This window comes from Danio rerio, chromosome 8, assembly GCF_052040795.2.
Source record: "Danio rerio strain M-AB ecotype USA chromosome 8, GRCz13ab, whole genome shotgun sequence".
NCBI classification, from domain to species: Eukaryota; Metazoa; Chordata; class Actinopteri; order Cypriniformes; family Danionidae; genus Danio; species Danio rerio.
The window spans coordinates 905223-924354 of NC_141028.1; the positions used below are offsets into that span (position 1 = coordinate 905223).

The 19132-nt window shown below is 36.9% G+C and overlaps 1 protein-coding gene across 4 annotated transcripts; it reads left to right on the forward strand.

Moving 5' to 3' along the window:
- Positions 1-2678: 2678 nt before the first annotated feature.
- Positions 2679-18926, forward strand: nudt12 (nudix (nucleoside diphosphate linked moiety X)-type motif 12). 4 transcript variants are annotated; one of them, XM_087263306.1, is made up of 8 exons: positions 2679-2757; positions 5420-5621; positions 8803-9091; positions 11359-11578; positions 14233-14400; positions 14894-15007; positions 16695-16894; positions 18548-18926. In XM_087263306.1, exons 2-8 carry the CDS (start codon positions 5422-5424, stop codon positions 18656-18658), a joined length of 1302 nt encoding a protein of 433 aa, XP_087119432.1. In that variant the 5' UTR covers positions 2679-2757; positions 5420-5421; the 3' UTR covers positions 18659-18926.
- The last annotated feature ends 206 nt before the right edge of the window (positions 18927-19132 follow it).

The following is a 19132-nucleotide window of genomic DNA, read 5'->3' on the forward strand; positions in this document are numbered from 1 at the left end:
TGTGAGAGAGAGATCCTGACGATGCAGAAGATCAGAGTTCAGTTCAGCAGTTCAACAGATCTGCTGCTGTTTACTGACACACACACACACACACATGCTTGTTTTTGTGAAAAGTGGGGACATTACATAGGTTTCCATTCATTTTATACTGTCCAAACGTATATTATATTGCCCTCACCCTACCCCTAAACCCAACCATCACAAGAGACTGTGCAGCTTTACTCTCTGATTAAACTCATTCTGTAGGATGTATAAGCTTTTTGAGGAATGAGGACGTCACCAATGTCTTCATATTTCACCTCCTTTTTGTAATACCTGTGTCATACCCATGTCATTATACAGATTTGTGTCCTGATATGTCACAAAAACACGTACACACACAAACACATACATAAACAAGGAGAAAGACACACACATACATGTGTTATTAATGTCATTATTGTTATTAATTAATGTTATTATTCTTCAGCGTGCTGTAAAGCCTGTATCTCTCCTCCTCATTCAGTTTAACTATATATACTGAAATAACTGAAACTGCAGTGAACAAACAAAACTACAAAAAGGTAGAAAAAAAAACACTAAAAACTGAAATGACCAACATGTAAAAGCACAACGGAAACAGAAACTAAACTAATATTCAAAACTACTGTTAGTCTCATAGATAATAAAGCAGGATTATAATCATTTCAGTATGCACTCTTTCTGTGTTTATCCTGAGTAAATATTAGCCAAATTATGGAGATCTCAGATGTTTATATTACATGTCGCCTGCACTATTGTCTATTGAAGGAAAATGGAGGAGAGGAGAGCATGAGATGGATTCCTGTGACGCTTTATGGACAGACGAGTCTTCGCTGATGTCCAGCTTCTCCAGCGCCTAGACTGCAGCTCTGCACAAGACGTTTGGCCAGTGGAGAAATGGTCGTGCTCAACTGAGCCTGGTTTCTCTCCAGGTTTTTTTCTCTTCACTTTCGCCAATTGGTGCAGTTTTTTTTCCTCGCCGCTGTCGCCTTTAGCTTGCATGGTTCGGGATCTGTAGAGCTGTGCATCGATGGATTTGCTCTTTAGTGTTTGGACTCTCAGTAGTGATTATTAAACCACACTGAACTGAGCTAAACTGAACTGAACTTAAACTCTGAATACTGAACTACACTGTTTACATTCACTATGATCTTCTATGTGAAGCTGCTTTGACATAATTTACATTGTAAAAGCGCTCTACAAATAAAGGTGAATTGAAACTTGGACTTGCACACAAATATAGTGAAATCAGCATAACCGAGTCATCACGCTTCACGTATTTCCAATTACCCAACTAATCATCTATCAGTGTTAGGAAAAAGCAAAACATTACAGTCTAATGTCATTTTAAAAACTATTTTGCTACATTTTAAGGCATTAGTGTAGCCAGAAAAATACCTAAAAAGACACCTAAATTCTGCTATTACCATGAAAACTGGTTAAAGATTGGGATACCATGCAACTCAATAAGCTATAACTTTTTTCATAATTTAAAAGGTCAAAATAAAGATTTATGTTTGGCTATCACAAGTGAGTTTTCTTCTGTGTTATTATCCGGTTGCCATTTGTAAAAACGGCATCATAAACCATAAGGTTAGGCCTACCATAAATATATATATATATATATATATATATATATATATATATATATATATATATATATATATATATATATATATTTTTTTTTTTATATTATTATTAAGCCTATTAATAACTTGTATTCAAGTTATTTTCATTTATTAGTGCCATAGGTCAAAACAAAATCGATATGCTGACTGTATTTTAGCTGTTAAAATAGGCCTACAGTATAATTTCTAGTGTTTAATTGTGCATGAGCAAATAGCAGTATAGCATAAATGACATATTTATTAAGGATTATCATTCAGCCTACCTGCAGCACATGTGAGAGGTTGATCCACGGCAAATCCACTTACTCACGCACTATTTACCCATTTCATTTATAACACTTTAAACTTGACTTCACAGGCTGATCATCTTTAAACTGAAAGGCATTTATTAAGTGTGCTAACTTGAGAATGCTGCTGCATAATGGGATATTTCTTTACAAATCTTTTAAAGTGCACTTTAGCCATGTCACAATAGAAGCAAACATTCAAAAGGATTCTGCGTTTGGACAATTTTAGCTAAATTTAATAATATTTATAATAATAATGAATATAATAAACTATAATATTACTTATTGTGTAGACTACTGTGGGAATTTGCAGTGAACTAAACCTTTTTATTAGGCGACAGATCCCCGAAATGAAAAAATGAAGTTGTGTCTCTGCTAAAATTAATTTATTGGCAAATTTCTTCTGCGTTTTTCTCCTTTAGAGCTCAAGTGAGTTGTATTTAAAGAATTAGTTACCCAAAACATGTAATGAATTAGGCTGCTCGCCTTCATCTCATCTACCAGTCTAGTTTTCTCCGGCGTGAGTGCGCCTCCTCCACCGTGTGCGCGCCTGACCTGACGCGGGGACCAGATCTCTATTGCTTTAATTTCACAATTTTCATAATTGAATTGCTTTTTCATATTATAAAATATTTAATGGTGTGCTCCTTGTTATTTTGTCGCTTTTTCTCGTCTACTGTCTGTAATGATCGCTTCTGTCCAGCAGGTGTCGCGCCTGCGCAGAAAGACTCTGAGGCGCTTCAGTGCGTCATCAATGAGCGACGCGTTACAAAACAACAAAACTAAAGTCCAACTTACTTCATGAATAAACAGCTCATCTGGTGAGTGACTATTTTATCAGCACATTTAAATGTTGTATCACAGACTGTCTGACGAAGAGCCGGTGTACACGCGTTGTGTTAGGCCTTTTTAAGTTAATAAATCGGTTTGTTTTGGAGCTTTGCTGTTGCCGCGGTTTTGCTGATGTTTATGCGCCGTTTGCTGTTTGGCGGAGCACCCGCTAGATTAATGTACATTATTTCTATAAGTATTATATTGCGTAGACACTATTGTCATGTTGTGGAATGCATTTAATATAGCATTGATGTGTAATAATCATTTATTGTCATTGAAAAAGTGATATTTGTCTTTAAAAAAAGATGAAAACTCTGAAAACTGGTCTATTAAAACTGGATTGACTGAATCTGATGTGAAGCAGAAACTGTGAAATAAATATAGACGTAGATCCACCAACTAATCAGCTTGAGTTACACAACTGACAAGTTAAATACACGTAAATTAAATCCTATATTAGATTACATTCTGCAGATATATTTTTATTCACTCATTCCTGATTTCTCATAATATACAATGATTTACAGCAAAGTCAATTATGTTACATTTATTATAACAATAATAAAAATAATAATTAAAGAAAATAAAAGCAAGTTAATTACATTGATTTCTTTTTTAAGAACAAAGTTTTTGTTTGCTGTACAGTGCTCAGCATTAAGGCGTTCACCTCTCACAAATTTCTCTTTTAAATTCATATGTTTAATAGGAATCTACAATATTATATTTGTGCATATACATTAAATTTAATTAGTGCTGAAGCCAGAACAGCCACATGTATATGTTGTAAAAACATATTAAATACAGAAAAAATCAAAAGAAGCAAAAAAAAATGAAAAATATAGTTGAAAATTTGTAGGTTGTCATTTATTTTTGCAATATTTTACATGAATTTAATTGTAGTATCTTTCAGTTTCTAAATATGTTATTAATAAAATATGTTATAATATAAAAATATTATTTTAATAAATATTTCTGTTTATTAAATCGGTTTTGTTTAAATGCACCAAAATATGTCACCTATATTCACTGAACATTAGAGAATAATATTAATTTTAATAATGGGGTGTACTCAGTTATGCTGTGTGCTGTATGTGGTTCATATACATTGTCAAATAAACTTAAAGACATTTGTATTTTTTTAAATAGGTTTAGTGAAAATATAGTTGAAATATGGATATGTATATACAGTGCTCAGCAATATTGAGATTTTTTTCATTTTAAAAAATGAATATTTTAATCCATTTGTTGGTGAATATAGGTGATGTATTTAGGTGCGTTTAAACAAAAGTAAAATAATCCACCAAAAGGGTGCAAAAACAATCAAATAATCTATTAAAACAAGAGAGCAATTCCATGCAAATGTCAACCTTTCCATGAAGGTTTCACCAAAGTAGTGAAACCCTTTCTAAGCTTTTTGTGTGGGCTTACAGTACTATGAAAATACTCATGGAAAAATGTACAAAAGCAGGCACCGCACTTTTAACTGGCTGCTCAGCCAAACCGCGAAAAGTGCAAAATATATATTCAAAAAAGGCGGCAACACCAAAGCTCCAAAAAATGCACATTTATTAAATTAAAAAAGGCTGACACAAAGTGTGTAACGTAATAAAGACTGACTGTCTGATGAAGAGCCGTGTGCTCGAAACGTTACACGCTTTGTGTCAGTCTTTTGTAATTTAATAAATGTGCAGTTTTGGATCTTTGGTGTTGTCGCCTATAAAATACTCACACATGTCTCTGTCAGTGTTTACAAACAAGATGATTTGATTTATCAAAGTCACACAAAAGTGAAAATTCCACATCTGTCACATCCATAACCAAGCGTTCTCCTCATAATGCAGAAACGTCAAATAAAGTAACAGTAATCAGGTTTCTTCAGTAGTGAGCCAACTCTTCTCCTTTTCACTAGCATTGTTTCTTTTGGGTTTTGCAGTTTAATCCACTGAATTTCTACAAAGTGTGTTGTAGACGGTGAACTCGCAGGCTTTTTAAGTCAATTGCTCGTAATGGTAATTTAGCAATTATTGTGCAGCTCTAATATTATGTGATAAAGGTTGACCTGCAGCCAGTTTCTCCTTAATCTCTGATCTGATCTCCGACAGTTTCTGATCTCTCTGACTTCAGTGATGTCTGATCTGATCTCCGACAGTTTCTGATCTCATCTGCAGCAGTTTCTGATCTCTCTGATCTGATCTCCAGCAGTTTCTGATCTCTCTGTCTGATCTCATCTGCAGCAGTTTCTGATCTGTTTCCAGTGTTGTGCAGTGATGTCTGATCTGATCTCCAGCTGTTTCTGATTTCTCTGATCTGATCTCCAGCAGTTTCTGATCTCTCTGACTTCAGTGATGTCTGATCTGATCTCCGACAGTTTCTGATCTCATCTGCAGCAGTTTCTGATCTCTCTGATCTGATCTCATCTGCAGCAGTTTTTGATCTCTCTGATCTGATCTCATCTGCAGCAGTTTCTGATTTCTCGGATCTGATCTCCAGCAGTTTCTGATCTCTCTGATCTGATCTCCAGCAGTTTCTGATCTCTCTGATCTGATCTCCAGCAGTTTCTGATCTCTCTGATCTGATCTTCAGCAGTTTCTGATCTCTCTGATCTGATCTCCAGCAGTTTCTGATCTCTCTGTCTCTGCTCTATAGCAGTGATGTCTGATTCAGGGGTCAGGTCTGATCTCCTCCAGCGGTTTCTGGATGCAGCATCCACAGGAGACATGCAGACGCTGATGCTTATGATAGATCAGTCCTCAGATTTGCTGAACCAGAGAGGAGAGAAGGGGTGGAGCGCACTGATGCTGGCTGCCAGACATGGACACCAGGAGGTGGTCAAGGCCCTGCTGGAGAACGGGTGAGATGCCAAACGCCATCCACAGAGTAACATCAGTCTGACAGAGGAGAACAGGAGATCAAGCTGGACTCATTTGAAGAATCACAGAGTCAATTAAGTTCATATTGAGCTGCTGTTATTGCTGAAATGTAGTTTTTCATAATCAAATTTCAAAACTTATTCATTTCCAACTGAATCAAATCCACAATGAACTGAATCAAATTAACACTGAATTAATTCCAAACAGAAGTAAAATGGAAATATTGAACTTAGAACTAAACTAAATGAATTGAATCAAATCAACACAAAATTCAATCAACAATGAACTAAATCAAACCATGACTAAACTGATCACAGCAATACTCAACTGAATCAAATCAACATCAAATAGAAGTCATCATTAAACTGAATCAAATCCACAATGAATTGAACCAAATCAACGCTGAACTGAATCAAAACATGACTGAAATGTATCTGTTCTACACTGAAGTCAATTAAATCAACATTAAACTGAATCAAATGAACAATGAATTGAACCAGATCATCTCTGAATTGAATCAAACCATCACTGAACTGAATCAAATCCACAATGAACTGAATCAAACCATCACTGATCTGATTGAAATCAACACTGAAGTGAACCAAAACATGATTGAAATGTATCTATTCCACACTGAACTCAACTAAATCAACATTAAACTGAATCAAATCCACAATGAATTGAATTAAATCAACACTGAACTGAATCAAACCATCACTAAACTGAATCAAACCATCACTAAACTGAATCAAATCATCACTGATCTGAATCAAATCAACAATGAATTGGATAAAAACATGACTGAAATTTATCTATTCCACACTGAACTCAATTAAATCAACACTGAACTGAATCAAACCATTACTGAAAAAAAAACAAAAGCGGGCGCATTATTTACCTCATGCCCTTACTGAACATTTGTTTTTTTATTTCTAAGTCTCTAAGTCTAAATCAACATTTAACTGAATCAAATCTACTATGAATTGAACCAAATCAACACTGAATTGAATCAAACCATCACTGAACTGAATCAAATCAACACTGAACTGAATCAAATCAACACTAAAGTTAACCTAAACATGATTGAAATGAATCAATTCTATGTTTAGCTAAATTAAATCAACATTACACAACTGAATCAAACCATAACTAAACTGAATCAAATCAACATCCAAAAACAGAAGTCCTCATTAAACTGAATCAAACCATCACTGATCTGATTCAAATCAACACTGAAGTGAACCAAAACATGATTGAAATGTATCTATTCCACACTGAACTCAACTAAATCAACATTAAACTGAATCAAATCCACAATGAATTGAACTAAATCAACACTGAACTGAATCAAACCATCACTAAACTGAATCAAATCATCGATGATCTGAATCAAATCAACAACGAATTGGATAAAAACATGACTGAAATTTATCTATTCCACACTGAACTCAATTAAATCAACATTAAACTGAATCAGATCCACAATGAATTGAACCAAATCAACACTGAACTGAATCAAAACATGACTGAAATGTATCTATTCTACACTGAACTCAATTAAATCAACATTAAACTGAATCAGATCCACAATGAATTGAACTAAATCAACACTGAACTGAAACAAACCATCACTGAAAAAAAAAGCGAAAAAAAAAAAGCGGGCGCATTATTTACCTCATGCCCTTACTGAACATTTGTTTTTTTATTTCTAAGTCTCAACAACATGCATGAAACTGGCAAAAAGAGAGGAAAAATAATCTGGCACAACTTAAAATAGCATGGTAAATAAATAACCTGGTACCAGAACAAAACAGCTCACAAATAATGTTTGCACATCAAATGAAACGTTAAGTGGGCTTGAATTCAAATCACAATGCTGAAACGGGCTGCTCACAGTGCCTAATCAATGGCTAAAGTTACATTTCCACTCTGACGCCAACTTTTTCACATCAGGCTTGGCCGCTGTCAGACTTTTCAACATGTCATAGGTTTCGGGACAAGATACCCAAAATGCGCTCAGGCTTTCAGCACCATGGAGAGCCGCCTTCACATCGCCTGCGGCCTAAATTTCAGCCAGCTGGCTCTGAAGGGCCACCTCGACTAATAGCAGCATTTTCACCGCGTTTGTGGAGAGTTTTCTATCAATCCTAGTGTTTGACTGTGGTATAGGTGATGGGAGCCTGAATCAAATGCCTTCAGTTTGTAGTGAAATGGAAAAACTATAAACATCAAACATAATGTTAAACCAAAGTGAGAATTTTTATTAGATTTTCTTCTTGGGGGTCCGGCCCACAAGGAGACTGTCTGGTAAAACTCTGGCCCTCTGACAAATAGAGTTGATGACCCCTGATGTAAACCCTTTTTAGCATATTCAAACAAGCAGTATTAGCCTAAAGAGGGATGTTTAATCTCTTAGAATTTGTGCTTATGGCTTTGTATTTAATAGGCCTATGAATTTATGTTTATTACCCTCTCGTTTCCCCTTATTTCTCTCATGCGTTTGTTATATATTTAATTCATAATTACCCGTTTGTTTAAAAATGATCTATAGCTTGTAGAGACTGTATTCTGTTTTATTTGTTCTGTAAATCTTTGGTGTTATAAATAAATAAATGATGATAACGCCATGTGATCGGTCATGACTGCTGCAACTGTGAGCCTCAAAGTGTCCGACTCTGTTTTCAACTCCGCCCCTTCCTGCGCTCAGTTAATCTCATTGATCACCACGCGCCTATCATTAAAGTGAATCAAATCATCACTGTTCTGAATCAAATTCACAATGAATTGAATCAAATCCACAATTAATTGATCAAAATTACCATTGAATTGAATCAAAAAAATGACAAGTTCATCTATTCCACACTGAACTAAATTAAATCAGCATTAAACTGAATCAAATCCACAATGAACTGAATCTAATCAACAATGATTTGAATCAAACCATCACTGAACTGAATCAAATCATCACTGCTCTGAATTAAATCCACAATGAATTGAATAAAATGAACATTAATTGAGTCAAAACATGACAAGTTTATCTATTCCACACTGAACTAAATTAAATCAACATTAAACTGAATCAAGTCTTCAATGAACTGAACAAAAACCATCACTGAACTGAATCAAATCAGTACTGAACTGATGTTTTCTCCTCTCCATCAGATGTGATACGAGTGCCCAGAATGGCTCAGGTCAGACGGCCAGAGATGTGGCCGTGTTTTGGGGTCACCGTCACGTGGCCAGTCTGCTGTCCGGTTCTCCAGATGTGGATCTTTTGCCCAGCGGAGGTGTTCAGGAGCTGGATATCTACTTCAACAGGCAGATGCTGGACAGAAAGAGTGAGAAGCGCACAGATTTAGCCTGGATCTCTGAAAAACAGGCTGATCCAGACACAGTCTTCATCGTTTTCCATGACCTGTGTCCACTGGTGCGCCGCGGAGCTCAGGACACGGTGTGTGTGTGTGTGTGTGTGTGTTTGTGTGTGTGTGTTAGATAGGGCTCTAAATTAATGAATTATTATTGTTTAATCTCTCCTAAATGAAATTATCAAACTGAATCAAATCAACACTCAAGTGAGTCAAAGCATCAAACTAAAATAATTCAGCATTGAACTGATTCAAATCAACACTGAAGTGAACCAAAACATGACTGAGATTAACCAATGCAAAATTAAATTAAATTATATAAATTAAATCAATTACTGATCTGAATCAAATCCACAATGAATAGAACCAAATCAACGCTGAACTGAATCAAACCATCACTAAAGAGAATCAAATCAACACTGAATTGAATCAAAACATGACTTAAATTTATCTGTTCTACAATGAACTCAGTTAAATAAACATTAAACTGAATCAAATGAACAATGAATTGAACCAGATCATCACTGAACTGAATAAAACCATCACTGTTCTGAATCATATCCACAATGAATTGAATCAAATAAACACTGAATTTAATCAAAACATAACTAAAATTTATCCATTCTTCACTGAACTCAACTAAATCAACATTAAACTGAATCAAATCAACACTGAACTGAATCAAACCATCACTGGACTATATCCACAATGAATTAAATCAAATCAACACTGAATAGAATCAAAACATGACTTAAAATGTATCTATTCACTGAACTCAATTAAATCAACATTAAACTGAATCAAATGAACAATGAATTGAATCAAATCAACACTGAATTGAATCAAATCAACACTGAAGTTAACCAAAACATGATTGAAATGAATCAATTCTATGTTTAACTAAATTAAATCAACATTACACAACTGAATCAAACCATAACTGAATCAAATCAACATTGAACAGAAGTCCTCATTAAACTGAATCAAACCATCACTGATCTGATTCAAATCAACACTGAAGTGAACCAAAACATGATTAAAATGTATCTATTCCACACTGAACTCAATTAAATCAACATTAAACCGAATCAAATCCACAATGAACTGAATCAAATTATCACTGTTCTGAATCAAATCCACAATGAATTAAATAAAATCATGACTGAAATGTATCTTTTCTACACTGAACTCAATTAAATCAACATTAAACTGAATCAAGCGAACAATGGATTGAACCAGATCATCACTGAACTGAATCAAATCAACAATGAATTGAATCAAATCAACACTGAACTGAATTAAATTACCACTGAAGTTAACCAAAACATGATTTAAATGAATTTATGTTTAGCTAAATAAAATCAACATTACACAACTGAATCAAACCATAAATGAACCGAATCAAATCATTAAATTGAATCAAACCATCACTTATCTGATTCAAATCAACACCGAATTGAATCAAAACATGACTGAAATGTATCTATTCTACACTGAACTAAATGAAATCAAAATTAAACTGAATCAAATCCACAATGAACTGAATTAAATCAACATTGAACAGAAGTTATCATTAAACTGAATCAAACCATCACTAATCTGATTCAAATCAACACTTAATTGAATCAAAACATGACTGAAATGTATCTATTCTTCACTGAACTCAATTAAATCAACATTAAACTGAATCAAATCAACACTGAACTGAATCAAATCCACAATGAACTGAATCAAATCAACACTGAAGTGAACCAAAACATAATTGAAATAACTAATTCTATGTTTAGCTAAATTATATCAACATAACATTACTGAATCAAACCATAACTGAAGTGAATCAAATCGAGTGTGTGTGTGTGTGTGTGTGTGTGTGTTAGACATATTTGATATATTGTGTGATGTTAACATGCACAACACTCAAGCAATGTATTCTTTGTTTAGTTTTTGTCTTGTTTCTAGGCCAAATGTCTGAATGTACTTGAATCAAGAAGCACTTTTTAGACAGGCAAAACGTATTGTGTTGTTTTCAGAAATAATGAGTCGAAATGAAGTGAGTTTCTCCTTAAAACAAGCAGAATAATCTGCCTTTTTGCCTCCCTCACTGTCAGAATATTTAGCTTGCTTTACGAGATAAACAACTAAATTTTAACTCATTAGTTCTGAAAACAGCACAATATTTGTTGCTTGACCACAAAATGCTTCTAGATTTAAGAGTTTTTAGATATTTAGACTAGAAACAAGACAAGAAAGTCTAAGCAAAAGCATTTCCCACTCTGTACTAAATGTATATGGTTAAATTGACTATAAAAGCCTGGCTGGAAATAACCAAAGCAAGAAAATCTGATCCCGGCAGAAGACGAGTGTGTGTCGGCTGAGAGCGCCGGCGCTGCAGAAACTGCTCACACACACGCACACACTGCTGGTGTTTCTGGGGGTCCAGAAGAAGGAGGTGGCCTGGTTTGCTGTCAGCACTGAAGACGAGCCCACTGACTTACTGGAAACACTGGAGGGAGAGTGTTTCTTCCTGCAGCCGGCGATGCCTGGACTGCTGACCATGAGCGATGAGGACGCAGGTCAGACTACTAACTCTTGTGTATTCTTCACATTTAATACCCTTTCGTTATGTTCAGGGATGAAAACATCCACTGACTTAAACTGCTGTAAACATGTATCAGATGTTTATGATCTAACATTATTAAATGATGTAATATTTATGCTTCGTTTATTCTTCAACAATAAACATGTAGCAAATTAATAATAATGTAGATTAACTCTGCACTCATATCTACATTAATAATCTGTAACAAATTATAATGTAGATTAAATTGCTCGCATATCTACACTATTATTACTGTAATAAATTAGCTCAAGGTTATTCTTCCCGCGCCTTTTCCACCGTTATAATGTTGCGAGTTATGATTTAGATTACAGTGCTCGCGAATCTTCTGGACCATTATATATATAACTGATTAGCTTAACGGGAGGAAGATTCGTTTGCTTCAAATGAATCGACTCTTTAGATCCGAACAAACGAATCGTCCAGCGATGTTACCCTTGTTACCCTGCTCAACCCATTAAGTTTGAGCAGGGTAACAAGATCGAAGTTTAAGACATTAGATATACACAGCCACCTTTCTTTAAACAAAATTACACGTTATTGACTAATCTAACAGAAACTAACACAAGCACACATTCATACAAGTGTAGAGGAGAGTAAAGAAGGTCAAGTAAGAGGTTGAGAGGATGTAATGATGGGAAAACCTCGGAGTTTGTAAGAGCAAATCAAGCGAACCACACATAATCAAATTCACCGTATTATTGTCTCTTTAGGGTTGAATTTAGTTCACACCATTTTAGATGTTGGAAGAAAGTGGATACTTGCGGTCTGTCCATGATGTAAGAGGCTCCCGTTGTTGAGCACGTGGTTCGGCTGGTTGTTCCTTGTTCCTTGTTCCTCGCGAGGCTTGAAGTGGGGTGGAGTCGGTAGTTTCAAGTTTGAAGCGGCAAAGGGGCTAGTCGAGAGGACTATTGATTTGCGACGCACTAAACTGAACAAGACTCTCGATAGAAAAATAACGAAAAGAAGGGTGTCGGGGATGTGAAATGTCCGAGCTGTGCGATTAACCCTTTCCGTCTGGGTCTCCGCCTGGTTTCTTGGAAGTTTCTTTGCTTAGGTCTCGTCCTTAGGTCATTGCAGATGAAGAGGCTTCAGAGAAGAGAGTTGAGAGAAGAGTTCTTTCTGAAGAAGTTGCAGAGAGTTTGAAGAGGTTTCAGAGCAGAGTTTCAGAGTAGCCGGGTTCAAGAGAGCTTCAGGGCAGAGAGAGGCTGCGTCCGAAACCGCCTACTACTCCGTAGGTACTGCATTTGAATGTAAACGTACTACTCGGCCTTTAGAAAAGTGCGTTCTATACAGTATGAATGTGAAAAGTATGAATGGAATTCGGACGTACTACATCCGCCATTTTGTTATGATCACGTGACCTACCTGCGTCAATTGCGTCGCCTCACTTCCATTCATGAATTCTCTCACGGGGCATTATGGGATAGCGCATCGTGCATGGGATGCGCACTTCAGTATCTCGCCGGAAGTAGTAAGTCATCCGGGTACTTCTCGGATACTGATTTTCGAGTTCTATGAATTCGGACATACTACTCGACTCGCATACTGATTTTAGCATACTATATAGTATGAAAGTATGCGGTTTCGGACGCAGCCAGAGATTCAGAGCAGAGAGAGAGGCGTAGCTTTGGTCCCAAGCTTATATAGGGCGGGTTCGGATCCACCCTCCATGGAAAGTTGACCAATTAGAAACTAACCTCTCTGCATGGCTTATGGTGCTTTGTCCGAGGCAGAGGAATTTGCATAGGCAAATTTTATGCAAATCAGGGCAGAAATGTTTAAGTCTCTTAAAATCTTAATATGTTGCTCTCGCATTAACACAAAATGTCAACGATTAATTAGTACAGCAAGTAAGCTTTACGACAAGTCTAAACTTGAACCGTGTATGAGTTTGTTTAGCTTTGGTAGGGTTAAACATTATATACAGAATTATTAAAACCAATAATATTAATACAGAAGCAAGGGAAACGTTGCAAAACACATGATTACACATATAGAGAGTAGAGTTTACATTAAAATATCAGTCTTAAGCAAGGAGCTTAAAGAAGTCCTGAACCGTTCTTTGTTCAGTGCTGCATGGCACATTCCTTTTGGGTCGTAAATACCTTGGAATCAGGTTTCGAGTCTTCCTTGGGCAAAAGTTGGCTCAGTTGTTGAATAAAAAGCAAAATAATAATGTGTATGGTCAGCCATATTTGTTACAATTATATTATCTAATCGAGATAATTCTGAACCACCAACTGTTCCAGAATATGTTTTATGCAGCGGATGCCCTTCCAGCTGCAACCCAGTACTGGGAACCTCCCATTCACACACATACACTACTCATTTAGTTGATCAGTTCCCCTATAGCGCATGTGTTTGGACTGTGGAGGAAACCCACGCCAACACATGCAAACTCCACACTGAAACACCAACTGACCCAGCCGAGACTCAAACCAGCGACCTTCTTGCTGTGAGGCCACAGTGTAACCACTGAGCCACCACCAAATTATATCAAAACAAACTATTTTAGATTAATGGCAATTATTTTTGGCCATCACTAATAACGCTTAATAAAATGTTCATACCCTCTCAGTAATGTTGTATATTCCTCTTGTCCTCCAGGAGTGGTGGCTCAGGCCAGATCTGTTCTTGCATGGCACAGCCGCTACCGTTTCTGCCCGACGTGCGGCAGCGACACTCGAGTGGAGGATGGCGGATACAAGAGGACCTGTTTGAGAGCAGGCTGTCGGAGTCTGCAGGGCGTCTACAACACCTGTTACCCCAGAGTGGGCAAGTAAACTCAACATGACCTAAAAGTGGAAGAGAATAGGAGATTTCACACACTATTTATTGTATTTCATTATGCTTTATTATTATCATCATTATGTAGATTGTATTGAGCTCATACCTGCACAGCAGTTTGGTGAACCACCTGTTGATCCTTACAGTGCTTTATACGCTGCAATACATGCATGTTTTGTAGTTTTTCAAAAATGAGCCAAAAGTAAGTACATATACTTAAAAAAGGAAAATAATCTTCTAGTGGGGAAGTAAAATAAACTTATTTCAAGAATACTTCCGCCATTGTCAGATGGTTTTGCTTGTTTTAGGGAAAAACTCACTTAATTTTGACTCATTATTCCTGAAAACATTATTGTTGCTTGTCCAGAAAGGCTTCTTGATTTCAGAATATTTTGATGTTTGGACTAGAAACTAGACAAAAGCTCTACAATAGAACGGCAGCTATTGCAGTGTAAATAAAGGTTGAGTTTCACTTCTCCAGATCCAGTGGTGATCATGCTGGTCATTCACCCCGATGGGAATCAGTGTCTGCTGGGACGCAAGAAGATCTTTCCTCCTGGGATGTTCTCCTGCCTCGCTGGCTTCATAGAGCCAGGTACATCAAACACAGATGAGAGACGCATCCAGTGGTCTATTAGCACTGAGGGCTGAAGGGTTTTTGGCAGCAGTAGAAGGGTTTTTTTCTTCTTAAAATCGGGACTGGCCTGAATGGTTTTTGTACAAAATCGCACTTGGGCAGAATTTTTGGGGTATTGGTCGAAGCTATTATGTTGGATTCAGTATCGGTTGAAGGTTTTTTTGTTCCTTTTAAAAATCGGTACTGGTTAAAAGGTTTTTAAAAATCACTATCAATTGAAGGTTTTTTTGCACAAATTGGTATCGGTCAAAAGTTTTTTTTTTTTTAATCGGTATTGGTTGAAGGTTTTTGTTTAAATCGGTTGAAGGTTTTTTTAAGAAATCGATATCGGTCAAAGATTTTGTTTAAATTAGTCGAAAGTTTTTTTTTGTTCAAATTGGTATCGGTCGAATGTTTTTTGTTCAAATCAGTTGAAGTTTTATTAGTTCAAACAGGTGTTGGTTAAAAGTTTTTTGTTAAAATCGATATCAGTTGAAGGTGTTTTGTTTAAATCGGAATTGGTCGAAGGTTTTTTGTTCAAATCAGTTAAAGTTTTATTAGTTAAAATCGGTATCAGTTAAAAGTTTTTTGTTCAAATCGATATCAGTCGTAGATGTTTTGTTCAAATCGGTATTGGTGGGAGGTTTTTTGTTCAAATCGGTTGACGTTTTATTAATTCAAATTGGTATTAGTAAATTTTTTTTTGTTTAAATCGGTAACGGACGAAGGTTATTTTGTTCAAATCGATAGCGGTCGAAGGTATTTTGTTTAATTCGGTATTGGCCGAAGGTGTTTTGTTCAAACCAGTATCGGGCAAAGGTGTTTTTAAAAAAATTGTTATTGGTCAAATATTATTTAGTTTAGACCGGTATCTTTCGAAGGTATTTTGTTCAAATCGGTATCGGTCGAAGGTTTTTTTGTTCAACCGATCGAAGGTTGTTTTGTTTAAAAAAGATGTTTTGTTCAGTTCGTTATCTGTTGAAAGTTTTTGTTCAAGCCAGTATCGGTTAAAGGTATTTTGTTCAAATCAGTATCGTCAAAAGTATTTTGTTCGAATCGGTATCAGTCAAAGGATTTCTGTTCAAATTGGTATCGTCGAAGGTATTTTGTTCAAATTGGTATCAGTCGAAGATTTTTCGTTCAAACCGATATCGGTCGAATGTGTGTTTTTTTAATTGGTATTGGTCTAAGGTTTTTTTTGTTTTTGGTCAAAGTTTGTTTTGTTCAAATCAATATCGGTTGAAGATATTTTGTTCAAAACGGTATCGGTCGAAAGTGTTTTTTTTTTTAAATTGGTATCGGTCAAAGATTATTTAGTTCAAATCGTTATCGGTCAAAGGTTTTTTGTCAAACTGGTATCGGTTGAAAGTTGTTGTTTTTTTATTAGTATCGGTCGAAGGTTATTTAGTTCAAATCGATATCGGTCTAAGATATTTTGTTCAATTCAGTATCGAAAGTGTTTTTTTTTTTTTAATTGGTATTGTTTGAAGGTTTTTTATTCAAACCGGTATTGGTCGAAGGTGTTTATTTTTCAAATTAGTCAAACTGAAGCTGAAGAATTATTCAAATCAGTATTAGACATTGATACTGTTCAGACATTGATACTGATCTTCATATGTTAATGACTGTGTGTCTGCTGTGTGTGTGCCTGTGTGTGTATGTGTAGGTGAGTGTGTGGAGGCTGCGGTGCGACGTGAGGTGCAGGAGGAGAGCGGTGTTCAGGTGTCTGCGATCCAGTATGTGTGCAGTCAGCCCTGGCCGATGCCCTCCTGCCTGATGATCGGCTGCCACTGCGTCGCTCTGACCACAGACATCAATGTAGATCAGCAGGAGCTGGAGGAGGTGCGCTGGTTTACACGCCAGCAGGTCAGCATCACTCACACTCTCACACACACACACACCAGTGTGGATCAGCAGGAGCTGGAGGAGGCGTACTGGTTCACACATCAGCGGGTCAGCATCACACACTCATGCATGGAAAAGATCAGGGGCCGAAGACTTGCGTTGAATTAATACTAAAACATTGTGCACGGACAAAGCTGTAAATGTGCGTATGCAGTAAAGAAATCAGATGTATGAAACACTGCTTACGCCAAATCCCACGCATATTCTCTTTGTACATCCGAATGAACATGAAACTGAGCGCACGTGTACAAGTGCAAAACCCCTCCCTGCCTCCTCCCCCCTATGAATATGCTAATGACTCCACTTAAGCAAAACCAAAGGACAAAGCAACGGCAAAAGCAAGCAAGAAGGAAAACTTTGCACAGAATGTGAATGTGAGGTGCTCCTATTGGAGGTAGACCAGAGAAAAACTGTGTTATTTGCAAGTTTGTCCTCCGGAATTAATTACAAAAGAAAAAAACAGAGTGGGAGAGTTTATCTGACGCGGGTAACACAGTGGGGTCTGAACATCGCACTGTGAGTGAATTAAAGAAATGGTCTGATGTAGAGGTGCAGGTTAAGAGGAGAACAGCGGCGCACAGTCAAAGTGTGAAGCGAACAGGCGGGGGAACAGGGGTTGCTGAACTAACACCCTTTGAGGAGAGAGCTGCCTCACTTGTGGGCGACACTTTACTGTCTGGAGTAGTATCCGTGTCTGTGGGAGAAGTCTGTGGGGCAATTCAGCTGCCCAATCGCCTGAGTGTGGAATGGGCATCATTGTATCTGTGCTCTTGGTCAGTTTGTGGGTTGTTGAGGGGGGTTAACAGCCACATCTTTAATGGATAACTGTAGTCTCCTGATATGGAGTTAAATAATTACGCTCAATAAAATTAAAAATAAATAACTTAGCTGGAATAATATCTTTAAATACATTACTCGCCAACAAGCCACCCATCCCGCACCCTGCCACCTCAGGGCCTTCGGATTCGCCCATTGACAATGTCCTCTAATACGTCCAACACTGCCATTGCCATAGACCAAGAGTTGTGTTCTGTACATTTGCAAATGCTTTTATATGTTCTCAATCACATAATTGGTAAAAAAATAAAATAAAAATTGTGTCAATGAACTCATTTTATCAATTATAAATGAACAGCAGTGTTTTTCACATGTGTTGGTGTGATACTTTGTAGTGTGCAGTTTAACACAACTGCCTCTAGGAGTCACCAATGGAAATAAAACACACAGAAGAAACACACGTACGCCATACATGAAGTTGGTGCAGACCAACGCACACTCTCACGTTCATTTAGTAATTAGTAAATCCAAACGTGAGCATCAAATCTGGCAAAGGCAAAGTTTTTGTGCGTATGCTATACTACGCTATCCTATAATGCAGCCTAATAGAAATCAAGAATGGAAGTAAAGCGACGACAAGTTAGGTCTCCACCAATTGCGAAGGCAAATCTACACCTTTGGCCTTCAGATTGTACTATATAACGTTTAAAAGTAACTTTAGCCATCGCTGCATTCAGAATGAGCAGCTCCTGATCGTGTACTCTCCCTGCTTTTAAACAAGTGTATATCATGATCATCCGAGTTGTTCATGAGTGTGTGTGTGTGTGTGTCCCGCAGGTCATCGACGCGCTGCTCAAACACAAACATGCTGCATTCATTATGCCGCCGCAGCAGGCCGTCGCTCACCAGCTCATCAAACACTGGATCGGATTCAACGCAAACCTCTGACACTCTCCAACACTTTGTTTACAACTGAATGTGAATATTGAGTAGGGGGCGGGGTTTACTTTGAGCTCCGCCTCTCATCTTTCACTGACAGCATATCAATGGTTGGAAGGGTGTGGTTAAGCATATTTCAGCCAATCAGCGAAGCACTGCAGTTGTGGAGCAGAAGCGGATGGGCAGATTTATAGGGTTTCAGCAGGTTTCAGATTTAAGACATTTTTAAAGATCATCATGAATAAAATAAACACTATTTTCTGTCTGTTTGGGCCAATGGAGTTTTGTTTTACTTGTGTCATGCAAAAAATGCAATTATAGTTATTTCTTAGCCACATATTTTAAATAATGTGTCAAAACAAGCAAACTCCAGTTGTATAAGTGCATTTTTTTTTCTCCAACAATGTTTAAAAGTAAATAAAATTATAATAGTCACATTTCCACTGTCGGGCCTGTGCGAGCCAGGGCTTTTATCGGGCTGGG

What these genes read in the sequence shown, in the direction of transcription:
- nudt12 (XM_087263306.1), top strand. Translation starts at nt 5,422, where the DNA reads ATGTCTGATTCAGGGGTCAGGTCTGATCTCCTCCAGCGGTTTCTGGAT. An exon ending in GCCGCGGAGCTCAGGACACG is followed by an intron (nt 9,092 to 11,358) that starts GTGTGTGTGTGT and finishes TGATCCCGGCAG; the next exon opens with AAGACGAGTGTGTGTCGGCT. An exon ending in CGCTGGCTTCATAGAGCCAG is followed by an intron (nt 15,008 to 16,694) that starts GTACATCAAACA and finishes GTGTATGTGTAG; the next exon opens with GTGAGTGTGTGGAGGCTGCG.